This window comes from Temnothorax nylanderi, unplaced genomic scaffold (assembly GCF_030848795.1).
Source record: "Temnothorax nylanderi isolate EJ_2023f unplaced genomic scaffold, tnyl_v1.0 TNYL_tig0049_pilon, whole genome shotgun sequence".
Classification (NCBI taxonomy): Eukaryota; Metazoa; Arthropoda; class Insecta; order Hymenoptera; family Formicidae; genus Temnothorax; species Temnothorax nylanderi.
This window is the reverse complement of record NW_027249111.1, coordinates 1,018,778-1,045,879: the sequence shown is the minus strand read 5'-3', so window position 1 is coordinate 1,045,879 and position 27,102 is coordinate 1,018,778. Positions and strand designations below refer to the sequence as shown.

The window sequence follows — 27,102 nt, the reverse complement described above, 5'->3', positions numbered from 1 at the left end:
ATGAATTTGAGGAAAATAAATGGACGTTAGCTTCTACGTTGTTTCAAAAATAATCGTTTGGAGAGAAGAACGAGCGTATTAAGCCAAGAAATCGTCTTCGGTGCTCATTTCTACTTAAACGTACTTTTCTTCTGAAAGAAAAACGTTCATCGTATTCGACTTCCGTTATGTCCGGGAGTTCAATAATCAGCAAGAAGTCCGAGTATGTACGTGTGTGTGTGTGATTGCGGATAGTTTTAAGAACCAGTATTACGATAATGGCGCGAATCGGGTGCGGTTGGATAATCCATCCATCGTTTGAAGGCACGTACAAAGACTAGAAGGAGCTTAACTGGAGGGTGAGAAGCGGATCGCGCGACTAGAAGACGATCCGCAACCAAGAGGAAGAAGTCGCGGGCGGAGAACGTAGGTAAGAGGTAAGAAGGGTAGCGGAGGAGGAGGTGACATAGTCGGTGCGATAGTCGGGCGCTCTCCCTCCGGAATGAAGTCGGATCATATTTTTAAGATGCAATTTCGAGGGAAATCTCTTACGCGGTAGCAGCTGCTCACCGCCCACCGTTAGCCCGTTTCCTGCAGCCCTTCGCGACGTATATCCGGCGAAAGATCGCCGTGCGACGAAACGAAAAGAGGGCGGGAGCGAGGAGAGGGAAGAGGATGAGCCGGGTTAAAGTGAACGACGGAACATGGCAGGGATATGAGGCCCTAGGCTGATCCCGGAAAAGACCGGAGGAAAGCTAATGCACCGCACCGCGCCGCGCCGCGCCGCGCCGCGCCGCGCGTTCCTGCGGGATTCCTGGCTAGCGTAGCCGATGGTAATATAATTATGGCGTAAATATACGTGTGTACCGCAATCTTCCGCCAGGTGTTATGGCCGTTGGATTAATGCATTAAGATCCGAGGGGGTTAAAAGGGGGCGGGGGAGAGGGGAAAGGGTGAATGCCGCTTTAAAAGCTCGGGAACGCAGCGCGGATCTTCCACTTAAGCTTGTAAAATTATAAACTTATTAAATTATGAGTTTTAAGAAACGTTCATTAAACATTTTCTGTCGAATGCTTTAAGATGAGCAAGAAGGAAGAAGATTGTGAGATATTGCGATAGTTGAAAGCACGATGTATATTTCAGAAATATATTGACTGTGTATAAGATTAGTTATTAGTCATAAAGTTTATGGAATTATTTGAGTGATTGAAAGATGCCTGTCAAGCTGTCTTCTTGCCATATTATATTACACACGACGGAGTTGCGCAAGTTATCGGATAAGCTCGATAAAAGTAACGCACGATCATTTATAATCGTGTCATTCCGTAACTTGAACTACATTTGCAAATTGAATTTTATTAAACTTCTATTGTTTTCATCAACATGCAACGAAATAGTATATGAGTCTCATAAAATTTGTGCTTAAACGGTTGTTCTCTCTCTTATCCAGAAAGGTTGTTCTTATCCAGAGAAAATTACAGAACAAGTTATCGACGATCCCAATGTTGGAAATTAACGCGCATCCATTCGTAATCGCGTGGTTTTATAATTTAAACTACATCCGCAGAGAGATTGAGCTTCATTAAGTTATATGTGTATTATATGTGAACCACAAGTTATATGTGTATCTCGCGAATGTCGCTCGCGTGTCGTTAGATCCTCGCAGACTTGCGGGGATCATCGAGAGACGACAAAAATTAATGCACAGCTATTTGTGATCGCGTGCCACGTGCACCGCGCGATTCTGGGGTTGCAGCCGGTGATCGGGACGATTAGAATTCAGGAGGTTGTGCTTCCGTGGCTGCCACCGATACACAGGCCAAAGTTTGTCGCTGATAGTCTCGATCTCGAGTACGCCTTGGGAGCGTTCCTTTAACTTCCGTCTCCGCTGCAATTGCCGCGCCTGTAGGTGTATACACAATGCGCAACGGCAGCGGTAGCGGAGTGGAGGCGGCGGCTGCGTTTCGAAATTCAAGTAGCGCTGCCTAGAATAAGCAGGCAGGCGGTCTCCCGAGGCAACTATCTCTCGTATGAGCTGGGACCGACTAACGTTGGTTACGCTTTGATACCCGTTTTATGCTCGTTCAGCTCGTTGCGCGCGTCTTTTATTCCCCGAGATGCAACGACGTCACGAATGTGAGATAAATCATGTACGGCATTCAATCTGGCTCGATATAGCAGCTTTTCGACGCAGCTTTAGAAGTGACATCATTTAAAATTGTATCCGATCGCAAAATGTACACGTTTATAACTGTCAGAGGAGGTAGTAACTATCGCATCGAGAACGTCGGGATAGTTTAAGTAAATTATTGTCATTATTGATGCCGTAATAAGAATATAAAATCAAAGTGTTGACCCGTCATTTGTAAAATTGTTTATATTGCATCTATTTGCCACGGATTTGAAGATATAGAATTATAGATGATAAAATTCACGATAGAGATCTTTGTAACAAAAAGAGGCCTATCGATAGGTATCGACGTAACGTCGTGTAGGAGGCTTCTCTTCAATATCGTTACGTGATAGCTCATATATATTATGTAAATAAAAGATTTAAAGTTCTACTCCGTGTTCGGTGTACGAAGCGGGACGAAAGTGTCACGCGTATCGACGAAACCCACCATAAAAGTCTTCCTATACGTGGGTACTGCGTAAAATTTACGTGGTGTCGTATTTTCGGAACTATCGCGATATCATAAAAAAGCGGTATACAAGGATATATTTAAGAATTCTTACGTCATGTATCCAGACGAGCTTGGACCAAGGAGGGTTGGCTCTAATGTGGCACTCGAAGTATACGTCATCCCCTTCTTTAATGTCCTCTGGGCTTAAGGTCGATCCGAGGTTTAACGATACTATCGGCGGATCTGCAACAGCAAAATATTCAAACATTTCTATGTTGTACACATTGACAAAGAATATTTCAAGATTGCATATACGTATTTTCTATATCAGTCTCTCTTTCTTTAATTGTTTTATTAATACAATTTTTGGATATTAAAATTGACATTGATATTAGCGTAAAAGAGAAGATAAAAAGGAATAAAGGGATAGACTTATGTTATGATATGCTTCGTTGATTCGAATATTTTGTCGTGAAATATATATAATATTGTAAATATAAGCGATAAAAGCATCGTAAATCGCTGTTTTCATTACCGGACTCGCTCGCGCGTCACACGCACGCGCGCACGCACACACACACACACACACACACACACACACACACACACACACACACACACACACACACACACACACACACACACACACACACCTCGATTTCTGCCAGCGAGCTATGTCCGCGAGGCATAATCTTCAACTTCTCCCTCCATTAGCTCCGATATTTTTCCTGCTCGTGAGACTCTCAATAATATCTCGCGCCGTTCCTACGGTAACTCGTAAATGTTCTCCCGCGACTCTATACGGATAGCTGCCAGCAATCAAGTCTTTATTTGCTCGTTGTATCTGGCATTTATTGTGCACATTAGTTTAACCATAGCGAGCCCCTCCGATCCTTTTTCGTAAGTTTACTTCCGTGCGGTATATTTTAATTCTCGCGGAATTTTATCACTCGTGTCGGTTTACAGTCATACCGTCCCTCCGCAGTCGTCAGTCCCTCCGAACCGCGCTGCTGATTTACCGTTTCGTTAGCTTGTTTTTTTTTACAAGTTATGGCAAGGTTCGTTAATATTAGAACAAGATTGGAAGGAATTACCGGAAGTTCAATCTTCTTTCGCCGTTATCTGTCGGAAGCGACAGTGACGACGAAGACGAGGGATCGACCGCGCCAGGCCGGACCGTCTCTCTGAGATGGTGTAATTTCAAGTCCGGACTCCGTAGAAACGGTCACCGTAATCGAATACGTGACATGACACCATTTCCCGTATTCTGCAGTTTTTCCCGTTACGCGAATACTCGTCCATGCTCCTTATGTATTTCCTGGTCGCCCGTTACTCGGTCGCTATATTTCTGCCCGACGTGCAGGTGCAACGGACGCAACCGGACAGATAAGAACGAACGATAAACCGTATAGAATCGAAAAATTTATCGCTGCCGAAGTAATAAGCGCGCACCTCCGCAAAATTGAAAAAAATACCTGAGGCGGCACGGGAGTCTTCCGCTCGCATCGCACTTTTTCCCGTTATTTATACATATTATACAATTAAAATGAACATACGATGATATACGGCACCTCGCAACATCGTAAGAGTGGTCTCTATTCTATCAAAGATTACCTCTGCGTCAACGTTCGTGGATATAAATTTATGTCGCGATGCTCTAACCGTTCCTTTAAAGAGCATTCGATTTATTGCACCGATACCAACCCACTTTTCAAAAGAGAGAAAAAGTGAGCGTAAAAGACTGAAAAGATGAAATTTAGATTAATAATTATAATGATAATGATATTAAGGCTCAAATAATGAAACTTGATTAAGATAATGAAATATCGATTAATTTTCTCAAGTGTTTCAAAAGAATGAATTAGATTACCTATTGTTGCATGAAATTCTTTGTTTTCTTTAATCATTTTCACAATAAATCGACTGTCATAGTTTCATTAGAACGCTATTACTTAACTGACGGCAATATTAGGTGCTGCGAGAGAGATTTCATTGGCGATAGATTAAAGATACCGACACGGATGACAGTTGCGCAGGAAAAAACTTTCGAGATTACGAGTCGCCCACGACCGGCGCGGGCGCCTTAACCGTCTTATCGCGAGTATCAGCAGGATAATTTATCCGCGACTTAAAAGAACCCCCGAGTTTCTGTGTTCATGTGTGTAAAATCTGCTTTTATGCCCATGTGACAGCGTCATTATTTTTTCTGACGCAGCTTTTACGAAGTTTATAATTATTGTCCAAGTATTATATCGTGCAAGTGAGACAGAGGAATTTTACACGGCGCCGTACAATAATCTCGCGAGGAAATGATGCTGCGCGAGGTAGAATTTGCCAGCTACCGTCTAACGCGCAATCATTGTCCGGTGCCGACAAATATAAAACACGTGGACATTCGCGTTAAAGATTTCCAGGACGATAACTCTGAGCGCGACTCATTTGGAGAAAGGACGCTGCTGGATGGAACATGGAACGAGATATTCGGTTCTCCTTCTCCCGCAACCTTCCAGCTGTGTTGTCACCCATCGTTTTAATATGCACTGAGCGTGCCGTAACTCTCGACACGCTAAGTCGAACATAAAGTTTACGAGGCCGGATGAGCGTAGTTACGTGATAAATTTCACGGGCGCCCGGCTAACTGGACGCGTGTTACGCGCGCGACGTATATATAATAATATTCCTACATCGCGCTTATAACCATTTGCAATAAACAAGATAGATAGAGAGAGAGAGAGAGAGAGGGGGGGGGGAGTGGCAGTAAAAAAGAGAGAGAAAGAGAGAGAAAGCAAAGAGAAGAGAGAGCATCGCGTAAAAACGAGATGAGACCGTTCGATGCTGGAAAAAAAAACGGCGCCTTTGAACGTAATTATCGCTCGAGACGAAAGACGACGCGTTTAATACTTTTAAGGTCTAAAGAATTGCGATCTAAGAAACTAAGGATATCGAGATCTTACAGTGTCTATAAAATTGCTTGTTGTGTATAAAAGGAGAGATTGCGTTGGATAATGGAAGGAAGAGTCTAATAGAAGTGGAAAAGCTACTTGGTTGTTAGTGAACGGAAGTATGGAAACATAAAATGTAACAGAAATTATGAATAGGTTTATATTAATTAATTTGACAATCGGGATCGAGAGACTCCGATGAAGATGAACGGCAACGCCGAATTTTTGACAGTAATTTATAAGAAATGGGAAGATCTTTTTATTGACGGTTGTAAAAAAGGGGAGCAGCACATATGGGACGCGAAAAGTAAATGATACGTGAACACGGGGCATGGAGAAGGTGCGTTTTGGTGCGCAGAATGAAGAGGTTCATAAAATCGGCCGAATGAAGATGAGATCGAGAATGTCGAGTGGTTGTCGGGCAATTTCTTCATTTTCTTTTTTTACGACACATGCGTGTGACGATATGCGACAATGGAACGAGTCGAAAGAGAACGGAGGGATAGAAAGAGAAGGCGAGAAAGAGAGATCGACAAACGCTGTAAAGTACCATTCGTCATGGTGTCGTATTCGATTTACCGCGATCAGTTTCGCGATCTGTCGGTCGTGAGCGAGTTTACGGTTCCGCGAGAAATTGGAACGTTAAGGAAAAATGTAATGTGTACTCACATACGACGTTGATCTTCCAGGACTTCTCGACGAAGAGTCCGGTCACGTTTGGATTCTCTGCTCGGCAGGTGATAGATTTCCCATGATCCTCCACACCCGGCTCGAACTCTACCGTGCTGACGGTTCGATTCTCGGATCTTTCCTCCTGCGAACCATCCAAGAAATTCAGTAAAATTATCGTTTTTATCTATCATGCCGATTTGCTCGCTATGTATTAGTAAATCGCGCGGAAACAGCAGCGACATGTGTTTATAAATCTTTTAAGCTTGTAAATAGATGAATTAACGAAATAATACGATTTAATTGGAATATTACATGTTATACATATGTTAAACAATAAAATCTTTAATTAAATAAGATTAAAACATTTTTAATTTTATTTAATTATTAAATAATATAAGAGATAAAGAGAATTTGAGATTATTCAAAGATATTCTTTAACCGGCTATTTACTATTGCATATCTCGTATAATTCTCTTTGCAAAACTTTTTATTTGCCCATGCAAGTCAATACAAACAACGAATTGAAACGATTGAGGTCGGAGCACGTATATGGGAAAGCTCATCGAGGAAGATGACGTGGAAGTGAATTAGCACGCGCGTCAGTAGTATAAAGTGTGTGCGCTTTCGCTCAGACGAAAGTCCTAGTTGCCAACTGCTATATTCTGTTAAGGAACTAGGTATGCCGGCTGAGTCGAGCTTCGATCTCTTGAAAACGCGTTTCGTAGCTCGCAATCTCTCACGACGAAAAGTCATTCAAATCTCGCACGACGACGTGACGTGGAAGCGAGTGCGCCGACACAGATGAAGCGCTTCGATCAGCGACATAAATGGATTAATATTTCGATAAATTTAACTCATTAATGCTAGAAACAGCAAATAATTATATATTTTAACATGATTATATGTACTATTTTTATTTTTATAATTGAAAATAAAATATTTGTTAATATATGTTAACCCTTAAATGCCACACCTCTCAAGAATCTCGTAAATGACACATGGGGTCTAAAAGACCCCAGCATGAAAAATGTCTCCTTACTTATTGATTTTTTGATATTTAGTTATGAAAATTATTTTCAATGTTGTTCAAGGCTTAGAAAAGAGAATAAAATGCTTATATTGTTAAAATTTCAATTTCAACATAGTATAAAAAATTAAGATCGCCAACAGTTAAAATATTGGCTCCAAAATCAAAAAAATAAAAAATAATAAATAAATAAATATGAGCTCCATTTTTGGCGGGAACATTTGAAAATATTTCATTCTAAAGGGTCTGGGATCCGCTGGACCCCGGGTGGCATTTAAGGGTTAATATATAAGATATAATAATAGATATATGTAAATTTTTGAGAAAATGATTGATTAGTATTATACCAGAAGTAACAACTTAAAAAATAGCTGCTTCAATAACTATTAAAAACTTATTTCTAAAATTTATTTCTAGACAGAATTTAAAAAATTATTTGCTATTGCTACGACTAATCTATTGCTACAGCCATTACTTGATGAATATGTCTATGCTAATATTTAATTTCCTACTTAGAGAGTCTAAATATGTACATTTGCATTCAATTCGTTGCCTCGCTCTTATCAAACTTGTCTCCAGAATCTTTGTTACTTGCGTTAACCTACTCAAGTTTACAACAGTTAGGTTTCACAAAACCCAACACAGGAGGAAATCGCGAATCCTGCCTTCTAATTGTCAGTCACTTCGCGCTTTAATCATTATGCTAATCACATAACTACTATATAAGCCAAATTTCGTAACTCTATGAATACGTAATACTGCCGAGAATGTCGATAAATACTGATTATTGTTTTATCTTCTCTTTGTCTTACATATCTCTATATATTGTCTATTTTTATATCTTAGCTGCTCCATGTCTCAACTCTTAACGATGTTACATCACGCTGCGATATATATTATATTACAGTTATTATTAATAATTATTAATAATAAAAATATATATCCTGCGTAATATGCCTCTAATCTTCATTCATTTTATTTCAATAATTCGGACCCTAATTACATGGTAAGCCTTTCTTTCGTTTTGAATGACAAATTGAATATGTGAAAAAAAGTAAAGAAAATTTTAAATTTATCTTCAAAATTTCCTAATAAATAAAATATAAAACAAAATGTAAAATAAAAGAAAATATATTTTATTAATTATATAATTTCAAGATCATATTCAGAAATAATCTTACCAGATTTTTTTCTAAATACATGCATGACTTTAAGGGTGTAAGAATACATCTGGAGAAACATCCGAAGATATGAGTGCCAACATCGGCAGAATGCGCGTGCAGTGGGAAAAAACATAAATAAAAGAGAAACGAGAAGAAAAAAGTAGATATTTCTTTTACGATGTTATTCTTTGACTTCTATTAAAAATTTATATGTTTATGTGATATCTCCGATGATACTGACACATATCAGTGCTATTTATGGATCCACTCACACGCTTCGACCAAATCCACAGATGACGAAAGGTGAAAGAGATTTTAGTGGCAGAGGTCATGTGCGCATTGAAAATTTGGACCAGAACATGACGCGAGAGGAAAGATGTGGACTGTATTAAAAAAAAAATATATATATATATAGAATATTATAGGAGCGAGCAAAGTGTGAGCTGTATTTCAAGAAAGCTTGCGCTTCCGTGACTCACATATTTATGAATATATGTAACGTAATAATATAAGTTATGAATATATGTAACGTAATAATATAAGTTACAAATCCATGTACGGAGTTACGGCTGAAAGTACAAAACACTATGGGAATTAAATGTTATTTCCTTTTTCAAAAATACACATTATAAATAAAAATGTATATTCCATTAGAATGGACGCTAGCAACGAAGGGATTAAAGGTCGGGTGCAATACGCGGAACTTCAGCTGCGCTCTCCGTTTCGTATCCGTTGGGAAAAATAAAGATAGAGAGAAAGAGAGATGGACAAGTATGATTTTTAAAAAATAATAATCTCGCGGTAAGAGGGAACGTTCCGAAACGTTCTCGTACGGTATAATTCCGTGGCGCAAGATGGCGAGGGAAAGCGGAACGGGGAAAAAAGGACGAGAAAAATCTGATTCGACGCGCCGCTCGCCATGGTTAATTTCGGTTATATTAGGTTCCGCAGGGGCGGGCCGTAAGCAACCGTGGTAACATCTGTCGGGAATTCGTCCTCGCCGGTTTTCAGACGCTCGAAAAAGCTCCGAGACCTGCCGACGTGGCGAGAATCTTTCCTAAGCAGCGCGAATTCCGATCAGGGATTTCGCTTATTTTTCATTTGCCGAGGAAAAGCAAGAGCTGTTCGCTGCGTGTATAGAAGGAGATAATCGAAAAACCGGGACGAGGGTACAATACCTGTGATAGAATAATAGATAAGAGCATGAGAACCGCGCGCTGTTTCCAGATGATTTTTAAAGTTATATCAATATAAAGTGTCGGAAGCTCAATTATTGCCACAAGTTTGTAAATGTGTATCTCTGTATACTATAAAAAAAAAACAATAAAATAGTATATTGGGGTAATTTTAACGATGTGTTTATGGCCGTGCCAAAATTTTTGCCGAAAGACAATCGATTATTTAATAATGTATACTCAATTTTGTCTGATACAATCAATTTTGCTGGATTGTTCAATCAGATATGATCAATTTTGCCGAAGCGATATAATTATTTATCGTAGTGTACACGGCGTTTCATCTTATCGATGCTTGATAACAGCTAATTACTACATACAGACATACAATAAACTTTTCTAAACAAAGAAAATCACTGTTACAAGGATAAATGATATTTAAAATATAGAGAAGGAGAGACATCAACTGTATCATTCATTAAGATTTCCAAATTTCTAGATATTTAAGTATAACAATACTTCATCATTGAATTCTAATACTTTCCTTTGTCTTTGTTTGTCTCATATTGTAATTTATTAATTTTTAAAATAGATAATATGAATCGATCTAATTCAATGACAGAAATTTATACATGCACATAATACTTTTTATGTATGAATATAAAAATTTCATTTAAACCCTGAGGGGATAGACAATAAACTTATCTTATAAAAATTTCATTTACTAATTTATGTATATGTGACTGTCATATTTCACAGAAAATAAAATATAAAACAGATTGTCATACATAAATAACAGTCGTAAGTTTCTAGATCCATTTCTTACATTACTGTTGTTGCAACTCGCAACTGTTGTCGTATCTAATTTGAAACGTACGTGATGCACGCAGCAATCGTTTGCACCGCTAATCAGCGAATATAACGGAGTTTTCGCCCGCTCTGGGAATACGCTTCGGAGCACCCGATATGCGGAGACGCCAAAACGTCGTTAAGCATTGCGGCCGGGGTTCGTTAATGAACTACGTGAAATTAATTAGGGCCGTACGTCAACGGCGCCGGAGACAACGCCGACTCCAAAGTGCGGCGCGTTGGCGTGTACGCGAGCCAACGCGCGGAAGTTACAGCTCTGATTCCAGATTATCGATAATGCCAGGCCCCCTAGGGCCGTGCGTATCTAACTATCACGATTCGAGCCGTCCTGGCATTGGCTAGTAAAGTTCTATAGAACGTTCGACGTGACCGAGGTACTCCCATTCGAGTCTAAACGCGAGTACGACGAACTTTGGAACGTATTCGCGCATCAAGAAAATCGAACGATTATTATTCACGTATTCGTAAGATATTCTTGAATACAATAAGAACAACAAAAATGCAGTAATGAAAATTAAGAAATTTTGCATAACAGGTATCCTATTTTTAAAATATCAAGAATGTTCTCACATTTCTAGCATTTTCAATAAAATATATGTATAAAATGCTAGATATTTTTATTACGTCTTGATATAAGCGAGATGAAATAAGTTGAGATGAATGGACCGACCTATAATATCCTACAACGTTTCCCATCCTAAAGGATATGTCAATAGAATCGACACCGTATATATAATACCGTAACTTTGGACTTGGAAATTCAACCGGCAATATGTTCTGATATTAAATATGGACCTCCGAAAATTCCATTCTAATTATCAAATTGATACACGATTAATAAAATTAATAATTAATATACCGACGATCCAAGCTAAAACAGCAATTCATGGAGACTTAATTTTCATAATTACACGTGACATATCTATTCCATCGATTTGGCGTTTCATTCATTACGCCGTGATTAATAAATGGCGATTCCCTGCGGGCCGGGTTCCTTGCCCCTGCTCCGTTCGGATGTAGTTTAGCAGACACTCCAGGAAGCCAGGCAGTAATGTGCTCTTGACGATATATACATTATCGGATAATGTCGAATATTCCCATCGGCCCGGACGCGGATTTTCGCACTGTGCGTCCGCTCTCGTAACGACCGCGTCTAGCGGAAAGGGCTTTTAGTATCGTAACATTTTGACAAGTATTATGCAACTCGCAGTTACAGCGCCGGAGGAAGTTTCTAATGCCACTCTCTGAAAGATCAATATTTCCTCCTCGAAAGAAAGATAAAATGCATATAAACGCAAATTCTTAGCTTCTTTATCGTGATAGTTTGTTGTTTCAGTTATCGCTATGATTATTAACAATTATTAGCGCGTTCACTTTTACAACTACTATTATGTTTTCAAGTGTGTTATTCTTTATTATACGAACAAAGTCGAAACGCTTGCAAAACACATATTTTTGCATCTTTCTCTAGAGCGTTAAAATGGTCAAAATAAGTAAGTAAATAAATTAAAAATAAAAAGTTCTTTACATGCTGTGTAGAGCGATAATGTTCTAGATTTATTTTGATATTTATAGCGGCATTGTCATGCAACGTGCACGATAGATTAATGCTTCTCGTCCAGAGCGTTCGCGTGTTCTCCGCAACTTGCTTCTCGCTGCTATTCGTTTAGCAGTTTAGCTAAACGCGGCGAGTAGATATCGCTCTTCGGTAGTCTCGACAGCGCGGCGCTTATAGAAGAGAGATGTAAATATAAAGTGGATGTTCGGGCCGGGATCGGCTGAATCGGTATAGCTTAATTGGCAATTAGCATGCCGCCAATGAAAATATCTGGAGTCGACAGGTGTGGCTGCTTAATTCAATCGGCGCGTCTCGAAAGCTCCGATCTCCGCCACTACAACACCACCACTACCTCCACCAATGTCGACGCTACCATCGCTTTCAACCAGCTATCACAATCGGATGTGACTCCGAGCTCGGGTGAATCCAATCCGTTTGGGCAGAGTACTAGTTCTTTATTTGTTCCTCGGTAGTCGATCCTTTCTTTTCTCTTCTCTTCTCCTTCTCCGCTTTCTTCGCTTTTCTTCGTTTCTGCCTCTCTGTCCTTTTTCTTTTGCCTTCCCGTCTTCCTTCTTTATCCCGGTCCTCCCGGCTCTTATGACTGTGCTCCTCTCGCGAGAATCTCTCCCAAGGGAAAGATTCGCTATTGAGGGGTGTAGTTATCGGTTCCCCGGGGTGTTTCGACCTTTTAACCCAGCATCCCTTCTTGCATTCGCGCCGTCATCGGCGCCAGCTCAACGTCTCATTCTTAACACACTCGAAAGCGGCACGTAATTCTCGAAAGTATCGGTGGAAAATTGACTCGATCGTGCGATCTCACGACGTGGCGCATTGAAATATATCTTGATGTATTATATTTGAAGGAGTCACAGATACCTCCATCGTCAGATATTTATTGAGTATCAATACTGTCGTTCGATATAAATGCGAAGCTAATTGGCGCGAACAAGTGGCAATTTGGCGAGGAGAGATTGCCTTAACTATTCTGCATATCGGAGGGCTCTTTCTCAGACAATAGATTTATCTCTTCGATAAAACATCCCGGACAAATATCCTCTTACAAGCGTGCAGTGGACAAGGTTACAGATGTCCAAGCTATCACTATGAACGATGGATAACACATCTCGTGGCTCTCAGCATAGAATTTTTATCTATTGACTGTTTGTCTCACTGACTTAGAATTTTATTTTCTAAAATGCTGCGTGTAAAAATAATGAGTTACTAATCAAAATGTAATTAATGCGATTTCCGATTCAATCGAAAGATTTTTCAGCGCGTGAGAACTCGTTTCTATACGACGTCGCAAAATACAGCCGAGCAAAATCCCTAAGCTTTATAAATGAAAGTTTGAAACAACCGAAATTGAGCCAGACAATGCGTTATCGCGTTATCTTTGCACCCGGTCTTTTTTAAACTCCTAGAGTCAGTGATGGCGATTAATTAACGGGGACCCGACTGGAGGATAATAAGCAGCTTACCCGTTAATTACATGCTTCTGTGCGCCATGGGAATTATGTGCGAATCGAATCGCGTTAAAACAACGTATTAGCAAATAGGTCCTGATCGGTCCTGATTAATCGAAGCGAATCGCAGGCGAGGGAAAGTTCGCGCCTCTGGGATTAGCCGCGCGCGCGAGTCCGGCGGTACCTTTCAGTGTTTCGCGAAAGTGCCGGAACAAAAATGGAAGTGACGAGCCGCGGAAGAAAGCGGGAAAAAGCGGGAAAAAGCGGCTTTTGTGCCGGGGGACAAAAGATACGGGATATACCCATGGTATAAGCCATAGGAGAGGGATAAGGAGCAGCTACTTCTAGGTCGAGGATTCGCGCAACCCGCTGTTATACTTCTTATTTTCTTCCTTACCGTCGTGTGCTTCAGCTGTCTTCTCCGACCCTTGTACCAGGTTATCACCGCAGGTGGCCTTGAACCAGCGGTCTCGCACTCCATGTCATACCGCTGCCCCGCTAGGAGGGACTCGTTGCCGATTCCTTTCCTACCCGGTCTTCTTATGATCACAGATAAAGGTTTCACTAAAAAAAAAAGTGATGTAAACTTTGAAGGCGTTGTTCTGCTACGTCACATCCAAGTACTAAATTCTTACATCGGACTTTGTCAGCATATTCCATTAGGTACTTGGTAAAATCTGATCAAATATTTTAAGAATATTCCATATATTAAAATTTACAATATAATATACGTGAAATTGAAGCGAAGCGTCGATGAAAATACCCACAAATTATTAACATTTAATCAGAAACCAATTTAATCAATTATTTGAAAAATTTTTAATATTAATTAAATTAATTATTGTATGTGTGATATTATTACTTTATTACGCATATTATACATAAAAATTTCATTTCCTTCAATGATTTGTTAGGAAATTATTTCCTAATAAAAGCATTTTTTAGGAAATTTTCTACGTAATAAATATTTTATAAATTTTAATTCAATTAAATTTGAAATACTAATGTGTAAGAACTGATCTGCTTTGAGGCTTTCTAATAATAATATAAATATAAATATAGATATATGTGTACAAACATAAAAAAGCTTAACATTTTTTATTTTTAATGAAAACTGTGTTCTCTGCCTTAAGGAATTAAAAATATGACCGATAAAAATATGAGAGCTCTAGCTACGGTCGTGTCAAATCGCTAAAATGGATCTCACGTTATAAAATGATAAATTGCCGACCTGCAGCTACCCTTCACTTCTGGATGAAGCTTCGGTATATCGTATCAGTTGCGCACCACGTGGAAACAATTGCGTAAGTTAAACAAATATTTTCGACGTTGTTCGAGTGGACGCATTTAATCAACATTTATTCGGCAAATATTTTTGCGCAAAGAATGAATATTTAGTCATATACGTATACGATACGCGGTATCGTCTCCCCGGGTAATCAAGTGTTCACATCGCCAACCTTCGCAATTATTGTTTCTGAATTTCTGATCTAATATTAATTTGCTCTTTTCGTCAAGTCTCGCGTTTGCGTACGCATGTATGCGTGTACGCTGAAAAACTGCACCGTCCTAAATTTTACTCGCGAAGTGACGATGGTTCTGACGGCCAATAAATCCAAGTTTCCAATTCGTTGGTGTCGACTAGATACAATTCGTTCATTCGTGAAATATGAAAACTGTGTATAGAGATTTCCATACGCTGTTTGCGATACACTTACTCCGATAATACTAGCATGTATTCGTTATTCATTATCTTTATGTTACCATCCTTATTACTAGTAAATTGTTTACATATTGACGCGGCGTTTACATGGATGCTAAATATTTATTACTCCATTTACGTAATTGAGCAATTTATTTTAGTGAAACGGTGTGTTATTTTTCGTTTAGAAATAAATATTCGATAGATATAAAAATCGGACGATTCTATTAGAATTAGTTATAAAATTAGCACTTTAGACGTTCGTGTAAAATATAAATTTATACATTTATTAAGTAACAGTATTATATATAAAACGCGAGATTACAACAAATACAATATGGAATGCGCGCGCGGTATAACATACCTAAATAAGTATGGTGCTATTAAAGCAGCTTGCTTTAAATTACAAATTTGTAATTTAAAGTTTATAATCAACTTTTAAAGCTAATAAGTTTAAGCACACTAATGCGTCGGTCGATGCAGCAATCTCGCAATTGATGTGCGCTGTCCCAAAGCGTTGAGTGCAAGAGGATGCGCTGTTTGTTCGAAATACGATTTTTAATTTTCATTTCACGGGGAATAAAATAAAACGGCAGAATAAATACGCATTGGATGCGCAGGCACTTTGCCGAAGTAACAAAAATCAAAGAGCGTTCATCATTTAGGATAGATCCCGGCTCGTTCCACTTCTTTCATCAGGATTTCCTCTCTGATCGTTTCAATCTGTAATTTTTTTATTCGCCGCTATGATGGGATCGCTCTTCGCTCATCGATAACCGGCCTGCAATTTCGTTAGTAGCTTCGACGAAAATCCGATGATTTTTGGAGGACCTGATTATTGGGCGCGTATCGATCACCGTCTCTCCGTATGGTCCTCGATATTCTCCCGTGGAAAAGCGAAATTCCTGCTTCCATAATACACGCGTAAAAAGGAGCAAGACTGATGGAATCCTTATGAGAACGTCGGTGATGGATAACGGTCTAATCGAATCAAGGGCCAGCAATCGAATCGTCCTGACCGATAACGATCGGGAGGGAAAGGTTCGCGGAAAATGGTAGCGAATCGGCTCGCGCGATACAAAAATCCCATCGTGTCGCAGACTTGACGCGTTCGTTGGATAAGGCACGACGCGAGATAAGATCCCACTCGCCAATTTTTCGGTTTAGTACGAAAATTAGGGCCGTCACCTTATTCCTATTCTACACCTCGCTCTAAACCCGCCCTAGGCGGGTTAACGAAGAATTCTAATTTCGGAGGAGCCTATAGAGGATATAGTCTGCCTTTCATGCTTCTTCTCTCGCTCCTTCTCAGGAGAGAAAAGGAGTGAGAAGAAGCAGGAGGACGAACGAGCCGGGTGGGATCGGAGGGTGAATTTAATATATTTCTCGTCTTATCTCGCCTTATCTTCCCTTAAAGGCGACTCGCCAGCGGCGAGAGAGCAAAGGATGTTGGCCCACTTTTGGTGTCTCGTAGATTTTATCGTTAATGCGAGACAAGATAGGCTCAGGGGCGAGGCCTCTGATTTGTTGGCCGCGTGATAAGAATTTATATTTTCCATCTTTGCTTTCATTACTTGTACTCTTGTCCTTTTAATAAAAATATTCGGCTGTTATAGATGACCACGAGAGAAACGCAAATTTGTGTTGTGCAAATATGTTTCCACGTGGATATTTCCTTTCGCGTAGATAAGAATATTGTTCTATTTAAATCAATGCAACAGAAATATTTAGATTCACTTACAATTGAGGTCCAGGGAAATCGATGTCTCCTTCGGATCCACCAAGTCCGTGTTGCGCGCTTCGCAGGTAAAGTTTGAACCGAGGTCAGAGCGATTGATGGGCTGTAGCGTTAATCTGTGAGTGTTAGAACAAGTTACACATATATAAATACATATATAAAACTAATCCGTGTGAGGAGGCATTATAAGAGAAAGATTTCCTACGTAATATTATATATACAAATATCTGTGGGAAAATATGATGAAAGAAATTATCCTACCTATTCTCGATTACATCTCCAGCATTATTTTCGTATTCCTCGTCTTTCACTCGGCCGTTTATGAGCCATCTAACCATTGGTTGTGGCTTACCTGCAATAAACAAGACATTAATTTTATTTTAGATTTTATAATTGTGTTATCTAAGAAAATATTTGATCTGGTTCGTTGCAAGAATTTCGCTAGTTGACACATCCTTCGTAGTTACCCTCCAGAATTAATTACCTTCTGTAAGAGTTCTCTGTGTGCAATAGCTATCCTTGTAACTATCATTCTGAGTCGAAAAACGAGCGAGGGATAACGCAGCGATGTGCGCTCGCGGCAAGCGTTCGTCAGAGACCGGTGAAGATCGTATGCACGGTGCAACGAGCTTTGCCGAGGCTACTAAGCGGTAGACGAGTTCTCGGGAACTTTTAAATTAGCCAATACACCTCCTCCCTGTCCTCTCGGAGCTTTCGGTACCGGTATGCCAAACAAAAACTAGGAGACTTCGGTCTCGAGGCGTTCGATAACTGCAAGTTATACATAGGTTGCTGCGCGCACCAACATGGACGTGGGCCAATAAATACGGGCTGTACAACGGGTCGGAATATGCGGCGGAAACGATCAAAGCAATTGAAAAATTAAAAACGAGATTACACGGCCGACCCACGGGGTTCAGGCTCTCTCTCGAAAGATCGAAATGAAGTATGCGCGAAAGTAAACGCGGTTATATTGCTCGTCCATGCGTCTCCTGACTATGAAATTGTTTTTTCAACTTTTCACCTATTATCACTTAAAAATGTTTAAACAATATGTTTTATTTTCCACAAATAAAGGGAAGAATTATTAATGGTGTTTCAACCGCGTTTTATCTAGCGAAGTAATATCTATTGATAAAAAGCAGAGAGAGAGAGAGAGAGAGAGAGAGAGAGAGAGAGAGAGAGAGAGAGAGAGAGAGAGAGAGAGAGAGAGAGAGAGAGAGAGAAGAGAGAGAGAGAGAGAGAGAGAGAGAGAGAGAGAGAGAGAGAGAGAGAGAGAGAGAGAGAGAGAGAGAGAGAGAGAATCGATGCACACGGGGATATTAGATTTTTATATTATAAATTCATTAAATCTTTTAAACGACGAGAGGTACATGCGCTATAATATAGTTATCTTTTGACGATGCTGAAATATTAATGTTCACTTTAGTGCGATGCGCATCCAATTAGAGTACCTTTATTTTAAATATATCGGGAGTAAAAGTGCTGATTTGACACTCGGAGATATCGGTGTTTTACCGTGATATTAGCTTTATCTTTGCGGGCTACGTCGCGCCAATATTTGTGCTACCTGGCCGGGGTTGTGGAACACGGACCGACGATGTGATCAAGGGAGAACCATGTAACGAGAGTAACTGTGGCTTACGCCAGATACGAACGGAAGTAATTCCTCTTACGGGAAATAGTGGTCGGGACTCTGCCCAATCTCGCTTTGTTTCATACCTATTGAAAATGTGTATTCAGTTCTCTAACTTTCTCTCTCCCTCTTTCTCTTTCTCGTAAAAATGGATTTTCATATAGATAATATATCATCCAAGTTACAATTCATTTTCATATCAAGCATCTAAAAATATTTTACAAATACACAACATTATTAAATGCGCTAACGTATTAATTCTATCGATTGACAATAAGGAGAATATGTAGTATTTTATATTTAATTTTTTATATTTAAGACAAGTAATTTTTTAGATAATAAAACTTACTTGGATCTTTGTTAGATTAAAATTTCCATAACTTTTTAAAGCAATTTGCATAGTAAATCATGTAATAACACTTATTTAGAAACAAAAATAGCGAAAAGAAAATAGTGAAAATTGTCCAAGTTATATAAGCCGTTGAAGCAAAATTCTTTTTTTACTAGAGTAAACGCCGATCATGTTTTCAGCTGAACCAGCAGTATAAAAGAGATCGTTGCAAGTACATCGTCTATCATCTGTACTTTTAGCGCGAGCCGCAGAAATTCATGTAGAGGCAGTATTGGTAAAGTGACGGCCATCAAAGGTTCGAATTTTCAAAACTGTGAAAAATGGGTTTTATTTTGTTTATGAAAACCGTTATACGTGTTTCCCATTAATCCATCCAATACCACTGGACCACATATGTCCCAAGAAATATTTGAAAAATTCTATTGGAATTGCAAATTTTATCAAAAACGAAAAAAAAGTACAATAAACAAAGATATGTTTTATCGCGAATCATATAAATATCTCAATTTTAAAAAACTATCTCAATTTAATTCAATAGCAAAATAAATCTCTCTCTGGAATGTATACTTGATTGTGCGATTTAACACCATCATGTGATTATTTTTTTTAGATTATAGTTTTTAATTCTGTATGGAATTAAATATCGTTGTAGGAAACTTTTTTGATCCTGACTGTAGTGCTACAGTCAGACAAAAATCGCCGGAAAAAATGAACGAGAGCAATCCCTCGAGCCTCGGGAGTGCGGGAAAAATGTGCCATTCAAATGCCGTCGTTTCATTGTTATTCACGGTAGCGTGCGGCACCGGAAACGCAATTTAATCAGGTCCGATGCAACATCGACGCGACACTTAAAATTGCAACCTGATCTTCAGCCGGAAAACACGACGCACATAGCCGACGTGGGAACGGCCTCTCGCCTAGATTAGTTCCATATCATTGTTATTCACGATGCCCGCCAATCCTGATTGCGTTTTAACCGTCTCGTTGCTTCTGATTCTCATCGTTCTCGTCTTCCGTTCCCTTTTCTTGTGCGCCGCCGATCCGTCTAGCGAACGCCATATTGCCGTCTCTCGAAATTAATTCTATCATGTTTATTAGGTTTTATCTGAATCGCGACGGAAATGTAATAAATTTAAAAGAGAAAAGACTTTCTTGTGACTCCGTTTCTTACATTTACAAACACCTCTTATATTTACGCGTATTGGACATTTTTTAAATTTTAATTAACTTCCATGAAATTTGAATCGCGTTGAGATAAAAATGTGAAAGCGTCCTTTTTGACATATCAACAGTTTTTTCGTTTAAAAAATTAATCGACCAAGCAAATTTTATCCGAATGCCAATATATTCGAGATGTGTGATCAGATAACAATAATCTATAAAATTACTGGACATTTTAGAGAAGGGACAATTTTTGTTTTCGGATCGATTTCAAATGAAGAATTTTCGTCTTTCAAAGTTTTACTGACTGTCGAGAATCTACATTTCTCATCCACAGTATAGCTTCCATCCGAAAAGTCGGCAAGTTCTTCATTCGCACAAAAAATACAGTTGTTCAAAACTGTCTTGCGCTCAAACCTGCCTCCGAAGTTTCCTGTAAATTTATAGCAACACTTGGAAATGTTTTCGTACAAACGAGTATTTTATTACGAGAGTACGACGTACGAGGATGGTGGACTGTAATTTCCCAAATATCTGTTTACGCGTTTTGTTTTACGCTGCGTAATAATCTATAATAACGTAGTTGCGCATGTGAAAGTCTTCGGTCTCATCGCTACTAATTATATACACAAATCGCGCAATCTCGCCACATAAGGAAATTCCCGGAGGAAGAAGAAAAAGTGAGGAAAAAAGCAGGAGGGAGGAGGAAAAAGGAACGAATAGTCCCCATTCGTCCGCGGAGTGCTGTACGCTTAATTCGACGGTAAGCATTTTTCAGTGAGCAGACGGCGCGTTATAACGACACAGCGGTTCCACTTAATTCGTAAGCTCAGCCGCTCGTTTGCATGAGTACTTAGGGATGAGCGAGAGGTCGGTCGTCGACCGTGGTGGTTGAGCCGAATAACGGTGATGGCGACGACGCGACGGTCGCGAGGGTAAGATCTTGGCGCGCCCCTGGCGTTGACTTTAACCACTCGGACTACATTCAAACCCCAACCTTCGACTTCCGCTCACCCCCCACCTCCCACCTCCCACCTCCCGCCCGATACGACATTGGAGGCGACGCGACGCGACGCACACCCTCACCCCCGCCTCTCGTTTCCCTCGAATCTGGCGACAACCGGTGTGCTATCTGCGATTCTGCGCTGCGCGGAGCGATAGAGGGAGAACACTAAAGTGCGAATTTTAATCCGCGGATACCGGACGATATCTTGAGGGATTAAGACTTGAGTCCACAAGCGCGCCCGGGTCGGCATCTAACAAGTTTTGGTTCGAACTCCGCTTAAAGCAAATACCTACTACGTCGAGTACTCGGCGAATCCTCTCGGCAGACTCAGCTCCTTTACCCCTGCCACCCTCGACCCCTGTCTCGTCATGATTTAGGAGACTCCTTGTTTGATTAAAACCGATCGTGATACTCTTCTCGCATAGCATCTTCGCGGCGATTTCACGATTTCAGTAGCTGTAGATGCCTTTTCTCGTAAATTGCAGAGGCGTTTAACATAATAATATAAAGACGTCATTGTATTCATAGTGATCGGGGCATAAAAGTTTAGAAAAGCGTGCGCTATATAGAAACGAAATATTTCGCAAGGAAGTCTGCGAATCGGGGAATGTTTTTCCTATCGAGAGAAAGCGGTAAAAAAAGGTATTACGGAAATATAAAAGCAGCGATACGTAGGGAGATTTTTGCGTCTTCGGCTCGCGGAACCAATAGCTACGGTTATTACGCCTCCAATATCAATATTTTCGTCGTTCCCGTGATATCCGGGGTTTTATCGACTGTTGCATTATTGAATGCTGGATTTTCCATCGCTGGATATTCCCGAAACGTGCAATGTAGACATTCCGGGAGCGCGAGTTCGTACAATTATGTCGCTCACCGATTACGCTAAAGCCGGCGAATTACTTACGGTCGTAAACTGCAGCCGTTCATCGTCAGCAGTAAATTTTATTCGAGATTATGAGTCGAAGGAAATTTACGACGACATTTACGTGGACGTTTACGTGTGACAGTTATATATGTATATGATCGGGGGCTTTTTCTTATCGAACTCGCTTCGTCCTTCGACTGGCTAATCTTCCCAGTGCTTTCGGTGGAAGATTCTGTACTTAAATATTGCACTAGTTCTATCGTTTTTTATTTTGCGTTTGCATCTCCAGCCAGTGAAACCAGCATTATCTCGTATTTTCATTTATCGCGCCATATCTTATTTTCGATTGGAACTTTCGCGATTTACGAGTTTTCCGGTTACGTGCTCGCCCCCTCTCCTTACCCCTCTTTACCCACCCCTCCCAGAACTGGATTATGTTTTCCGATTCCCCCCACGGAGATGCGCTATCATATTCGAATCGTGGCGTCGATAGTTCTCCCGGTCTGCCGGCCGACCAATATCGATTTCCGCAGTAAAAACTCTCCGCGGTGTCCGACGAATATTTCCTATGGTTTCACATCGCAAAAAATTCCTTCGCCGATGCTCTCCCTTGTTGGCGCGCGTTCTTATCATCCCCTGGCATTTGATTTCAATACCACGGCGAGCGCAATGAATTTTTACAATCGAGCGCTGCCCCGCACGGATGTACCGTACGGAAACGTGCCCCAGCTGAAATTCGACTCTTTCCGAGACAATAAACGGGAACAATGTATCAACGTATATAGTTAATATTATTGTATTAATCCTGTAAATACAGCGACATTTTGGACAATGTTTACAGAGACCGCGCGCGCGCGCGCATTTAAATAAAACATTAATTTCTAATATGAATCACTATCACAGCAATCTACTAGAATGGCAAATATTTAATAATTGGTATAAATTAGATTATAATTATCTGCGGCCAGAGAATCAATTTAATTCAATGTTTAATTATGCAATTACAGTAATTACGCCGCTTGTACGCGCTTTTGTGGTGCATCGGCTCCGGAAAATTTGCGACGTTCACCGCGATGTGTCGCATCGGAGATTAGGGGGAGAATAAATGCGTATTCGTTTTATCTTCGAGCTACGTACTCGATAAACGGAGTAGCTTATATGTACGCTCCGGGGAAATAGGGAGAGTGTTTTGCAGGGTTGTATAGTCGAAAAATTTTAGACTTTTACAGGACTGGCGAGAGAAACATTCGTTTGTTTCACACAGAAACACAGGTAAACGGGAATGATATCGAAATATAAACCGGCCTACTACTGGATGTCTATTGCTACAATAGACAATAGCTGCAGAAAACTGACGACTAATCATTACATGCACAATTTGCAGATATAGAAAAAAATCTGCAATATGAATAGTTGGGAGCAATTTATTTGCAATCTTGTAGTTTTATCACGCAATGCGCGAATCAACTTCCACCTATATATGAGCTACATATTATTTTAACTAATAAAACCAAATAATATTAACGGAATAAGAAATGTATTGTATATATGTATAGCGTGACTTGAGAGAACGCGGCTGCATTATAAATATAAAATATAAATACAAAAACATGAACGGAAAGAACACGATCTTGATATCCTGCTAGATACGCGGAAAATTGCGTATTCGGCAGCGTAAAATTTGTATTTAATTGTATGCGTCGGTCAACAATCGCCGGAATCTTCCTCCCTCTTCCAACTTGAATCGGAAATCAAATTCGATATCTCAATTTTCGTCACGCGCTTGTCGCCAGGTTGCTGGGATTAACGGACGCTTCGAGAAACGTTATATTCCAAAGAGTTATTGTCTCTCCCGCGGGTCTCATCGTTGGAAAAATTATTTTTCCTCGGTTTACGTCCCTCTTCTCTTTCTTTTCTTTGAACGTAGCAGCGAGAACAAGCTATTCTGTAATCGCATCTTCGATGCCGTTTCTTTCCTTGCTTGCGATAATCGTTTCTTCATTTTCGACGGACGGTTTTCGAGATGTGACCGGAATATCTTGGAGCGGTGGAGCGAAGACGCGATTCGAGACTCTCATCAAAGTTGTACCCTTAAATTCAAGCGCCGCTGTCGACCGGTAATCATCCGCGATATAAGAATTTATACGGGCCGCGAGGGGATGAATTCTCCTTGCGTCCATCCGACGCCGACGGGTGGATGGAAATGTGGCGTGAAGAAGGGCGAAGGACTTCCTTTCCTTACGTACGTATATACATCCTCTATGGAAGGACCCTCGATTCTTTCTGGGCACGAAGTCAAGTAATTGGCAATAAATTCTGGGCGCGGGGCGAGTCGTAAAATTTTCTCGCCGGCATTGTCATAAATTATAGATAACGCGGATACATCCTCTGCGTGAAGAGAGTTAGGCGTGCTTGTAAATCCCTAATTGTAACAGAATGCTCGAGAGAAATATATAATTGTGCCATGTTCTCATTACATCATATGGTTCTTTCCGGTATCGCGTCCACGAAAAAAAAACTGTAACGAACGATACTCTGGAAGGTTATTTTCTTCTATTAACTTTTGTATAAATTAAAAAAATCAATGTTAAAAGAGTAATATCTCGCGTTAATATCTTCCTGATGACGGACACATTCGCCCGCGTGTAGATATTCGCGTGACTTACTCGAAAACTTATTTATACACGCAGCGGCGGTATTACCGATCGATCTTCGTTTAAATGGTGTGGCAAACTCGAAAATGATGAGCGCGATATTAAATTCCCATTTTTATTACATCAACGTTAACATAGCGCGCCGCTTAATTACGCGGCACATGGCGTTGTTTTTACAAGACGGCGCGGCGGCCGAATTACGCGAGAGAGAGAGAGAGAGAGAGAGAGAGAGAGAGAGAGAGAGAGAGAGAGAGAGATTCGCGCGGCTCCCGTTTTCAGAGCTCGCGTCGCGCACTGGTTCCAGGTTTCACCGCGTACCTCGCTTTATGAAGATTAGATCCGTCCGGGGCGTATCCCGCACGCATGTCGCACAAGTCCCGGACAATTTTCTAGCACGGATAGACACGGATAACCGCGTGTCGTAAAGATAACAAGCAGCGGAACGGCAAACGTCCCACGGCTGGGCGCAATTACAACGAAATTGTAATTTTCAAAAATTCGATAGAAATGTAGCTCGTCATTATGAGAGGAGAGCGAAAGTACGCAAGCGAACGCGCGTCGATTATGATACCGCTACGATATCTGTTTTCAGCATTTTGATAACTACGCGAATTACGCACGTTCGCTCGCGCAAAAAAGGCCCCTGCGGAGCGGAATGTCACGTGTCAGCCTGTCACTTACAACCGGGAACGTCGTCCGATTGTTTTAACAAGCGAGTTTTTAATTTTAAATAAAAACATGACTCCTCTCTCTCTCTCTCTCTCTCTCTCTGTCTTTCGCCGCCATCCGCGCTTTGTTCTCTGACTGGCAAAAGATCGCTTGACATTTAATGCTCGTATTATACTCGTCTCGTGCACTCTATACGTCGCAGCCATGAATCGGATCAAAATTCGCCACGAGTTTCAAACGATTTAAAAGCAAAAAAGAAGATGGAGAAAAAAGAGAAGAAAATGTCACCGCTCGTTCCGCCAGCCGTGATACTTGATCGCGAAATATCGATTTCACTCCTCCTTTGTAAGCGTTATTTACAATTAAATTAAAACGCTGGATTCGCGTCCGGCGGATGGAGTCTTCGGGAGCGCGACGCCGAATGTATTGTTAAGGATAAGCCGATCTTCTCGATATTCAATTTATACGCCGCAATGCGTTTGATCGATGCGCAGCGTGAATGCAATTCCCATCGAATCTGCATACGGCAATATTCCCTCGGCTTTGTATATTTCAATATATGTACACATACACACACATACAACACACACACACACACACACACACACACACACACACACACACACACACACACATCCGCCGAAATGTGGGACTTGCGATGAACAAGGGCACCGAATCCGCCGTTATCCATTGCCTGTATTTGGCAACGATGACTAATATGACTGCTCGAGGCGATTCTAATAGCGAGATTCATCTCCTCTCGCGGTAACGAAGCCGACCAATATCTTCCTTCTTTTTGCTTTCACTTTTTTCCGTTTTTGTTTTGTTTCCGCTTTTAACGAAACGAGAAGGATGGACAATATATCGTGATGTATAACGCTGTTCATCGATGAACGGACGTTTCGATAGGAATTTGCCGTTGACAGATTACATCGGTTCAACATATTTGTGTAATTCCGTAAAAAGAAATAGGTTCGATTCAGCATCGTTGCGATAAATAAGTTATAATAAATATATTGGAAGTAATCAAAGAATATAGCTAAATCAACGTAACTTAATTACGAAATAATTAAAATATAATTAAAGTTTCATTCATATAATAATTGCGATATAAATAACTGTGACGTAAACGTGACACTGCATAATAGTTTTTGATTTTAATTAATTTGCGAATCTAAATTGTTAAACATTAATTCGCTGAAATCCTGACATTTTCATAAATCCGGTGTTTATCTTAAAAGTATGTCGCGTTTTGATGAAAACAATTAAATAATGACGAGTAGAAGGGGACGAAGAGGGGGAGGAGGGAGAGAGAGAGAGAGAGAGAGAGAGAGAGAGAGAGAGAGAGAGAGAGAGAGAGAGAGAGAGAGAGAGAGACATACAGCAGTAATGAATATTCAAACAGCAGATGAGACTGCACTCGGCGCGATTCGAGTTTACCGAATTTTGTCGCGACGCGACTTAAAATCTTCAACGACACTTCATCCTCAGCATATTTCGGGCCCGAGAAGGAGAGCAGGAGGCGTACAGTGTTTAATCACAGCGAGAGCTCGAAGGACGTCTCCGTAAGAGAACGACGGACATTGAGAACGAGCGGCAACCAGGTTGAACCCCACGAAGTAGGGGCAGGGTTGGAAATAATCTTTTAAGGCGGGCCGAAGAAGTTGCCGCAGTTATAAACAGAAATTTAGATCCAGTTGCTAAAGTAAACAGCGGGGAGCGTCGCTCGAGTGCTCCCTGTCTCATTCCATCTCTTTCCAGTTTCTCTCGCCTCCGTTGGTCCTCGATCCACGCACCAATCTAGGTAACCCCGGGGATACCCCGCACTCAACTGCGGGGATAG

At 40.5% G+C, this 27,102-nt stretch overlaps 1 protein-coding gene across 1 annotated transcript in view; it reads right to left on the bottom strand.

The window, feature by feature from the left end:
- The window catches only part of LOC139772434 (kin of IRRE-like protein 1), a 346,418-nt gene that overhangs the window by 34,301 nt on the left and 285,015 nt on the right, over nucleotides 1-27,102 (bottom strand). Inside the window, exons 5-9 of the mRNA XM_071706124.1 lie at nucleotides 17,175-17,265; nucleotides 16,917-17,029; nucleotides 13,871-14,037; nucleotides 6,215-6,359; nucleotides 2,716-2,846 (exon numbers count right to left, since the gene is read on the bottom strand). Of these exons, the coding sequence (XP_071562225.1) occupies nucleotides 2,716-2,846; nucleotides 6,215-6,359; nucleotides 13,871-14,037; nucleotides 16,917-17,029; nucleotides 17,175-17,265 (647 nt within the window). The remainder of the gene's footprint in view (nucleotides 1-2,715; nucleotides 2,847-6,214; nucleotides 6,360-13,870; nucleotides 14,038-16,916; nucleotides 17,030-17,174; nucleotides 17,266-27,102) is intronic.